The sequence below is a fragment of the Scyliorhinus canicula genome, chromosome 8, assembly GCF_902713615.1.
Source record: "Scyliorhinus canicula chromosome 8, sScyCan1.1, whole genome shotgun sequence".
Taxonomy (NCBI): Eukaryota; Metazoa; Chordata; class Chondrichthyes; order Carcharhiniformes; family Scyliorhinidae; genus Scyliorhinus; species Scyliorhinus canicula.
The window spans coordinates 75,198,433-75,208,728 of NC_052153.1; the positions used below are offsets into that span (position 1 = coordinate 75,198,433).

Genomic DNA, 10,296 nt, shown 5'->3' on the forward strand with positions numbered 1-10,296 from the left:
CTTCGAGCAGCTCCAGCTCGTACAGCTATACGGCATCCGCCAGGGCTGCAGTGACTAGGAGGAAGGCCACCATTGCTGGTTGCATTCCAATATCCATTGTCTGCAGGGGGTGAAAGGCTGGCATGTTAGCATGGTTCGTACCCCTGTGCCCAACCAGGTCCATCAGCTCAACCGGGCTACACAGTGGTCGGTGGTCAGTGGGTGCATAGCAAGGTGGCTACCTTGCAATGGCGGTCCACGACTGGACACCGGCCCGGTCCCATTGGGGGGGGGGGTCGTCACCCCAGCCTCACGGCCCTTTCCCCGTCAACTCTCTTCCCCTGTGAACTCTCCCCCGGCCCTGGCAAGGTGCCCCCACCCCCAGGCCAGTCAGCCCAGCCAGTGTCAGGATCAGCAAGTGATTGCGCCTCTCCGTGTCCTACCTCCTCTCTCTCCTCCGTGTCCTACCTCCTCTCTCTCCCTCTCCGTGTCCTACCTCCTCTCTCTCCCTCTCCGTGTCCTACCTCCTCTCTCTCCCTCTCCGTGTCCTACCTCCTCTCTCTCCCTCTCTGTGTCCTACCTCCTCTCTCTCCCTCTCCGTGTCCTACCTCCTCTCTCCCTCTCTGTGTCCTACCTCCTCTTTCTCCCTCTCCGTGTCCTACCTCCTCTCTCTCCTTCCCCGTGTCCTACCTCCTCTCTCTCCCTCTCCGTGTCCTACCTCCTCTCTCTCCCTCTCAGGCCCACCAATGATATGCCAAAGGCGTTTACTGCACGTGCGGAGTGGAACACATTGACTGTCGAGGCACTGGAGCGTTGCGATTTTGCATGAAACCAGGGTTGGCCATGATTTCGACATCAAAACTGATTCCCCACCCAATTGCCTTTCCCGATTTTGACGTCGGCAGACGGAGAATCCCACCCACAATCTTTCAAAGTTTGGTCAAGAACAATAGCCAAGCAGGGGGAAATATTTAGAGACATTTTTGCCAGAAAGGAGATACAGAGCTTCCCAATAGAGCCGGCTTCCACATTGCTGGAGGAGGTGCTGACAACAGGGGGACTGGAGAAGGGGGTAGTATCGGCAGTTTACGGGGCTAATTTGGAGGAGGAGAAGGCGCTGCTGGAAGGGATGTAGGCAAAGTGTGAGGAAGAGTTAGGAGAGGGTATGGAGGAGGGGTTCTGGTGTGAGGTACTCCAGAGGGTGAAAACCTCCCTCTCGTGTGCGAGGTTGGGGCTGATAGAGCTGAAGGTGGTGTTCAGAGCGCACCTTACAAGAGCGAGGATGTGTCAGATCTTTGAGGGGGCAAATGAGGTGTGTGAACTTTGCGGGGGAGGGGGGGTGCACAAAACATATTCATATGTTTTGGTCCTGCCAAAGATAGAGGATTACTGGAAGGAGGTGATTAGGGTAATCTCTAAAGTGGTGCACATGAAACTGGACCCGGGCCCCCGGGAGGCCAATTTCGGGTGGTCGGACCAGCCGGGGTTGGAAACGGGGGCGGAGGCAGATGTTGTAGCCTTCGCCTTGTTGATCGCCCAAAGGCGGATCCTGTTGGGGTGGAGATCAACCTCTCCACCCTGCGCCCTGGCATGGCGGGGGGACCTGCTGGAATTCTTGATGCTTGAAAAGGTCAAATTTGAAATGAGGGGAAGGATGGAGGGGTTTGACAATTCATGGGCGTTATTCATTATGCACTTTTGTGAACTGGATCACATCGAACATTAGTTGGGGTGGGAGGGTTGCGGGGGAGGGGGACTGTATGTGTTAATGGTGACAATAGGTGATTCCTGATTCCTTTTTGTCATTTGTTTATGTTAACATCCGGGCTAATATTTGGGGTTTGGTGGGAGGATGGGATCGTTGTTATTGATTTGGGAATGACATTACATTCGTTACTGATTATTGTTTATTGCTGGGTGTAAATTTGGGAGAAAATGTGAAAAAGGAGGAAAATAAAAATATTTTGATAAAGAACAATGGCCAAAGCTCACTGGCTGCACCACTTCATATAGATGAGGTTTATGGGCTACCATGTCATTAATTTTCAAAGTGGGAATTCGGGGTATCTAGATTACTAGACAACTATTTATCAGTAATAGATTTCTGTATTTTGTACTTTTTGACTTTTTAATCTCCTAGATTGTTGTTTCTGTTGTGTACTAAAAATGCTCTTCACAATGACATCATTGTTTCCCTTTGCATACCGAACACTGATTAGAACATGTGCCGGGATTTTCCCCGACCTGGTGGGGCGGGGGGTCCCGGCTGGACGGAGTAGCGAGAACCACTCCGGCGTCGGGCCTCCCCTAAGGTGCGGAATTCTCCACACCTCTAGGGGCTAGGCCCGCGCCAGAGTGGTTTCCGCTCTGCTGGCCGGCATGAACGGCCTTTGGCGCCCCACCAGGCGGGGCCGAAAAGCCTTCGCCGGCCGGCTGAAGTCCGCGCATGCGCCGGAGTGTCAGCGACTGCTGACATCATACCGGCGCATGCGCAGGGGAGGGGGTCACTTCCGCCCCCGCCATGGTGAAGGCCATAGTGGGGTCGGAAGAAAAAGAGTGCCCCACGGCACAGGCCGATTAGTGGGCCCCGATCGTGGGCCAGGCCACCGTGGGGGCACCCCCCCCCCACCCCCGGGTCAGATCGCGCCCCCCCCCCGGACCCCAGAGCCCGCCCATGCCGCCAATCCCGCCGGTACCAGAGGTGTTTTAAACCATGCCGACGGGAAAGGCCTGTCAGCGGCGGGAGAATCGCCGCGGGGGCTCGCCGACCAGCACGGCGCAATTCCCGCCCCCGCCGAATCTCGGGGGTCGGAAAATTCCGCCCATGGTTGTTAGGGTTTCCAGCCGGTTCAATATGATCAGCAAATTCCCTTCCACTTAATTTGATGGTCTGATACTAAATTATTTGGTGAGGTGGTTTGAATGATCAGTTCCTTATTGGAACATTGAATTTGAACAGATGCAAGCTGACTCATTTCATCTGGTTTTGCATAGTACACACGCAAATATGATTAATTTTAAATTTCCAAATATAGTAAGATTAGATATCTGTGATAGGGCTGTTGCATTTACTTTGCATTCGTTTAATTTAGATGACCTTGCCCAAAAAAGGTGGTCGAAGGAACTTGCAAAATGGAAGAAGGCAATAGATGACCACGAACAAATGATGCAGACTTGGATGAAGTCATGGGTAAGATAAATAGCACAAACAAGTGTCAATTATTCTGTAGCGTTCCCAGTTATCTCCATAAAGTTTCAACGTTAGAGCCACAGTAGCGCTCTAATTCCATTATTTTCAAGGGTGTGTGTTAATTTCCAATGTTTCTGACTCCATAATCCTTTTAGAAAACTTCAGAATTAAGTACAAACCTGAATTTGTTGACATGATTCCTACCTGCATTTCTGCACTTACTTTTCTTCACATTCTTAAGTAGCTCAATCCTTGTCTTGAAGCCCTGGCAATGTGTTCCTGTAGAACGTACATCTTGAACCAGTCTCTAGGCATCGATATATCAGAGTTCCATGGCTTGACATCAGTTTGACTTTCACTGATTTGCTAGTTTCCAATGCTTTGCTGGAAATGGGAATAGAACGGTGGTTAGCATCAATGCTTCACAGCTCCAGGGTCCCAGGTTCGATTCCCGGCTGGGTCACTGTCTGTGCGGAGTCTGCACGTCCTCCCCGTGTGTGCGTGGGTTTCCTCCGGGTGCTCCAGTTTCCTCCCACAGTCCAAAGATGTGCGGGTTAGGTGGATTGGCCAGGCTAAATTGCCCTTAGTGTCCTAAAAAAATAATGTTAATGGGGGTTGTTGGGTTACTGGTATAGGGTGGATACGTGGGCTTGAGTAGGGTGATCATGGCTCGGCACAACATTGAGGGCCGAAGGGCCTGTTCTGTGCTGTACTGTTCTAAACCTCAGCCCTTAACCTACCATTATATTGCAGAGTAGGTAGGCACTTTTTAAAGGCACTTGGAACTTTCTAAATATGTGAGAATTTGCACAGAAAATATGCTGACATGAATGTGAATTTTACACTTTTCTTATTATGTCATAGTCGTGTTCTAGATGATTGAGAATATCATGGAATGGAATCCAATAATCCTTTCTTGTTTTTTAAATGAGTTAGTGTCCAACAATTAAATCAGACAAACCTATCCTTTAATAAAAGATGTTAGAGAGATGTTCTTTGGAAGTAAATAAGCTCGTAAACTCTGTAGCAATGCTAAATCTGAGAAATTACTTCAACCTACATTGCGTGACGAGGCAAGAGGATGTAGGTTCAAAGTAGTGAAAAGCAGATTTCCGTTAGACAGTTCTTCATACAAAAGCATCGTACTCTTGCTCAGTTCCTCCCTTCTCATGCTCATTTTTCAGCTTTTCTTAGGCTTACCTAAGTAGGCGGTTTAAAGAGGGTGTCAGAAAAGCTGCATCCTCTTGTCCTCATCATGCAATGTGCTTTCCCCAGCCAGCCCCTGTTCAAACTCAGCATGCGGTATTACTCAAACCTGGGGTGCAGATTATGAAGAAACGTTCAGAGCATTATCAGACTTCAACTGGCTGTTAGAATAAAACCACTGAGATTGACTTCCTAATATTCACTGACTTACTATGACAAAGTAAGTTTCTCACTTTAGAAACACATAGGAAAATCTTGATGGGAATTTCCAGGCCCAATCTGTGCTTTCGGGCCTCACGGTAGCATGGTGGTTAGCATCAATGCTTCACAGCTCCAGGGTCCCAGGTTCGATTCCGGCTTGGGTCACTGTCTGTGTGGAGTCTGCACGTCCTCCCTGTGTGTGCGTGGGTTTCCTCCGGGTGCTCCGGTTTCCTCCCACAGTCCAAAGATGTGCGGGTTAGGTGGATTGGCCATGCTAAATTGCCCGTAGTGTAAGGTTAATGGGGGGATTGTTGGGTTACGGGTATACGGGTTACGTGGGTTTAAGTAGGATGATCATTGCTCGGCACAACATCGAGGGCCGAAGGGCCTGTTCTGTGCTGTACTGTTCTATGTTCTATGTTTCCCACTTTGTGACACAGCCTGTTAAACTAATTGGCCTGAATGTTTTAATTGTAATGATGGCAAAATGGCCAGCATTTGTCATCAAATATGAAAGGGACAGCAACTCCTGGCATCCACACGTGTGCAGCTAATCATAAAAATCCGGAAGTTGCTGCCAGTGATTTGCCCGCTCCTCAAAAAGGGCTGTTGAAGCCTGTGAGCATCCACTTTTTCATGTTGTTACTGTTTCTGTACGCTCTCTTGATAATGTTATGCCTTGTTGAATGGGGGTTTTAAATATTATACCAAATCATAATTACTGCTGAACAATCCCTCTGACCCTAAAAATGTAATTTTGTGTTTGTGGAATGTCAAATTTCTCTGTCGCGGTTAAAATTTCAGAGAATTTTAAAATCATTTTTAAAAACGTTTATCATATTTCAGCTTCTAACTTAATTCCCATGTGTATATTATAAGGGCTGGCTTAGTTCAGTGGGCTAGCCAGCTGGTCTGCAATGCAGAACAATGCCAGCTGTGCGGGTTCAATTCCCGTACCAGCTTACCCGAACATGCGCCGGAATATGGCGACTAGGGGCTTTTTACAGTAACTTCACACTTGTGATAATAAAAGATTATATATTATATAATCTTTATTTGGCTCAAAATGAGGAGGATAATCTGAGTATTTTGTTTCTGGCTTGCTGTTGAGAGAATTATTTTATCAAACTGCTTAGCCTGTCTGTTGATGTGGCTGTTACTGGATGCTGTGTATCCCCAACAGTTAATGCCAAAATAAAATTAACATCAGGGAAATCCATGGAACAGAAATCGACCGATCTTTATGGGGTGCTTTAATCCAGGTCAGAGGCAAAAACTGTCTCTTTGCCACTGACTGCAAAATCTAGGCCATTAACTATGCCACTGGATGTTTTTAGTACTGTGAATCTGTTGCAGTCTTGACCTCCAACAGTTCAGCTATCTTAACTGTGAAGTGAACTATAACCATTTTTCAAAACCTTTCTTCCAGGACAGCTGTGACGAGGAGAACTTAAAATAAGATGCACAGGAAAGGATTTGTCTCTGATTAATGAAGTTCAGCTGTCATTTTGTTTCAAGCACCGGCAAGCGAATAAATTTAACCTTGCCAATGGCAGAAGTGTTCTTTTTTTGATTTTGAACTTTGAAAGGGTAACAACAGTTTACTGAATTGGTAGCTTATTATAGCCATGTATCATGATAATTCTAAGACTACTTCCAGTCAGCCAAAGTTTAATTAGCTTATGCATGTGCTTCTTCGAATCAAGTCTACAGCATCCTAAATGTGACCAACTCAAAGCCAATTGTAAAGCTTGCTACTCATCAAAAATTTATCGGAAGCAGCAGTGCCTGAGGTCTTCTCATGTTTACCATCACAATGATGGCTGTTATACTTATTTGTGCTTATGAGATCTGCAAAAAAACAATTAGCGCCGCAGAGCAGGGTTCCATTGCAGAGCGAAATACTCCCATGTGAGATTAGTCTCAGATACTTGGCAAATGTATAAACAAAATCTTATAAGGAGATGTGAGTTAAGAGAAATGGAATCCAGTTCTCAATGCATTATTTTCCTTACTACCAGAGATTAGAAAATTTTAGCATCCTGGATCATTCATTTGACTTTGCAACAAAGATGTTTGTGTAAATATAAGGCAGGAACCGTTTTGAAGCACGTAACTATTGTAAGAATCTTAATTATAAAGATTTGCAACCAAGAGAAATAACAATACAACTGGACATCATGCCATGGCACTTCATAACAATTACTGGGAATGCAATAATGCCTTCGGCTCAGACAGAAATAGCTAAAATGCTACTTTTGCGTTCTACAGAACAAATTTAAGTTGTCATTACCCATGTGCCAGTTTTTGTAATTTCACCAAAACTGCTATGTTGTGTTGTGTATAAAACATGTATTCTTTTGAAGAAAGAGTCTGAATTTGATCTGAATATTTTAAATAAAGTGTAAAAGATTTTCAGATTTGTTTGAATATAAAGTTGTACTACTCTGCATCAGTAAAACTCATGCTATAATTCCCTCACACATTATCTGAGAAATAACACTGAAGGTTAACAAAACCAAAGAGCTTTGAAGAGGTGTCAAGAGCCATACGGATGTTGATTGGTGGTATAGTTCCTACAGACACTGGCCCTGAATCCTGAACTGGATGACCTGACTTCACATCTAAAATGTCATTTTTATGTGTTAGCCTTTTTTCAGGTGAGGTTTATTCAGATGTCATTTGGACTATGAGATGAAGATTTCAAAGTTGTGCATATCACTGTCTCACAGGAGTTTAAGTAGTCGGAAATGTACTGCTCCCCCATGCAGAAGTACATTTTCAGGTCATATTTTGGGACTTTCCATTGTAGAATCTGGATATAGTATGGATGTCCAGGGCAACACCAACTTATGGAAGTATCTACAATTCTAAGTAACCTTGTCCTGTTGCTTGATACTCACCCTAATATGTAATATGGCACAATGATGGGACAACATTGCATTGTGAAATAAAAGTGAATAAGAACATAAGAACCAGGAATAGGCCATCTGGCCCTCGGGCCTGCTCTGCCATTCAATGAGATCATGGCTGATCTTTTGTGGACTCAGCTCCACTTTCCGGCCTGAACACCATAACCCTTAATCCCTTTTATTCTTCAAAAAATTATCTATCTTTATCTTAAAAACATTTAATGAAGGAGTCTCTTTTGCTTCACTGGGCAAGGAATTCCATAGATTCACAACCCTTTGGGTGAAGAAGTTCCTCCTAAACATGCTTTGTCAGCTATGGCTTAGCTGGAGTACCAAACTGACTTCTCAAGTGGACTTTAAAGATCATTTGGCAATATTTGAAAGTGAGCTGGGGAATTCCTTCTGGTATTCTGACCGATAGTTATCCTTCAACCAACATCAGAAAACATCTGGTCATTATTCTATTACTCTATTGCTGTGTGTGGAAGTTTGTTGTGCACAAATTGTCTGCCACATCCTTCACGTTACAAAAATGTAATTGACTGTAAAGTGCTCGGAAAATCTGAGGTCATGAAAAGGTGCTACGTAAAAACTCATTCATATCTTTGCATTTACAAAGTTCAGCACTGTTCCCTTTATACAGCCTGGCATTGCACTACGTGAAATTACAGTGAAAGTAATAAAGATACTTGGCTATACAACCTATGAAGATGTTTGATGTTTGCCATGTCCACTTTAATAAGCTGAGACTCATTGCACATCATAAATGGATACCTCATCTAGCTTTTCTTTCTTGAACTATAAAATATTAATACCTTACAATGTTTTGACAATAGTAGACAGAACACAAGAGTGGAAAGTGGCGTCCAGTGCTAATCATCAACTCCTATTGCTTGTTTATCCTGGCAGGAACACTCCTGTTTTAATCATTGCTGGGAGGGCAAGTTATTCTTGAGCATCTCGTGCTGAAAGTATCTCAATTCAGGGGATTTACAATGGCAGATCAAGGATGGATTTCAGGCCAGCTATGACCCTCATTTGACATTGCCTTATTTTCATTGGCCACACAATGTTCCCAGCTCCAATGATCACTAACATCAGTATCACTTCCAAAATATTAGCTGCCTATGCATCTATTTATTCTTTTCATAGATAATTTCACCATTCCCAGGATCAAGTTCTATAACACCTATCTAAGCTTCACCATGCATAAATTACAACTCATCCAGAACTTTACTACCATTGTACAATCTCAGCAGGTCTGGTGGCACCTGTGGAGAGAGAAGGGAGCTAACGATTCGAGTCTGGATGACTCTTGTCAAAGCTAGAGAATGGAAAATAAGGTCAGATTTATACTGTTGTGGAGGGAGGGAAACATGGAGCAGTGGGGCTGACAGAGGGTCAGCAATAGATGGAGATTTACAAAGATGTTGTGGACAGAAAGACAAAGGGAATGTAAATGTCGCTTGCCATTTCAACCCACCATCCTGCACTCATATCCAGCCTTGGCCTGCTGCAATGTTCCACTGTAGCCCAGCGCAAACTAAAGGAACGACACCTCATCTTCCAATTAGGCACATTACAGCCTTCTGGACTTAACATTCAGTTCAACAACTTCAGACAGCGAGCTCTCTCCTCCACCTTCATCCCATATTTATTCCACCCACCCCACTTGAGCCATCTGTCCCTGTTCCTAGGTGTCTTTTGACACATTACTTAACTTTGTTCTGCCAGTAACACATTCTGGTCTCTTTGTGCCACTATCAGCACCCTTCTTAGCCTTAATCACACCCATTTACATTCCGTTTGACTTTCTGTCCACATTACCTTTGTCAATCTCCACCTATCTTATTGCTGACCCTCTATCAGCCCCACTGCTCCATGGCCCTGACAACAGTATAACTCTGACCCTATGTCCAGTTCTTTCTCGCTTTGACAAAGAGTTATCCAGGCTCGAAATGTTAGATCCATTCTCTCTACACATGCTGTCAGACATAGGAACATTAGGAGCAGAAGTAGGCAATTCAGCCCTTTCAGCCTTCTCCGCCATTCAATCAGATCATGGCTGATCACTTCCTGGTCTCAAACACACCTCCCTACTTATTGCCCATATCACTTTAACCCCTTCTTTAAAAAAAATATATCTATCTCCTTCTTGAAACTATTTAATGATTCAGATTCCACCGCACTATGGAGCAGCGAGTTCCACAAATACTCTACCTTCTGCAAGATGTAGTTCCTCCTCATCTCAGTTCTAAATCTACTGCCTCTCAACCTATATCCATGACCCCTCGTTCTAGATTGTCCCACAAGGAGGAACATTTGGTCCACATTTACTTTAACAATCCCTTTTAGTATTTTATACACCTTGATCAGATCCCATCTCATCCTTCTAAACTCCAAGTGTTTAATCTCTCCTTGTACGTCAACCCTTTCATCCCCAGAATCAATCTGGAGAACCTCCTCTGAACTGCGGCCAATGCCAGTACATCCTTCCTCAAATAAGGAGACCAAAACTGGACACAATACTCCAGATGTGGTCTCACCTACACCCTATACAATTGCAACAACACTTCTCTACTTTTTTACTCCATTCTATTTGCCTTTTTAATGCCATGCTCTACCTGCAAACCAACTTTGTGATTCATAAACAATCTCACCCAGATCCCTCTGCCCAGGTGCATTTTGAATCTGCTTTCCAATTAGATAATAATTTGCCTTTCTACTTTTTCAGCCAAAATGGATAACCTCTCAATTATTTACATTAAACTCCATCTGCCAAATCTTGGGCCAATCTCCTAGCCTGTC

General features: G+C 44.6%; 1 protein-coding gene across 3 annotated transcripts in view; it reads left to right on the plus strand.

The window, feature by feature from the left end:
- sema4d (sema domain, immunoglobulin domain (Ig), transmembrane domain (TM) and short cytoplasmic domain, (semaphorin) 4D) overlaps nucleotides 1-7,591 on the plus strand; it is a 277,830-nt gene extending 270,239 nt beyond the window's left edge. For 2 of the 3 annotated variants that reach the window (XM_038804758.1, XM_038804760.1), the window contains 2 exons: nucleotides 3,072-3,169; nucleotides 6,006-7,590. In XM_038804758.1, coding sequence (XP_038660686.1) covers nucleotides 3,072-3,169; nucleotides 6,006-6,035 — 128 coding nt within the window. In that variant the 3' untranslated portion in view covers nucleotides 6,036-7,590. Of the gene's footprint in view, nucleotides 1-3,071; nucleotides 3,170-6,005 lie in introns of all 3 variants that reach the window. The other variant, XM_038804759.1, reaches the window with a different exon arrangement.
- Nucleotides 7,592-10,296: the final 2,705 nt, after the last annotated feature.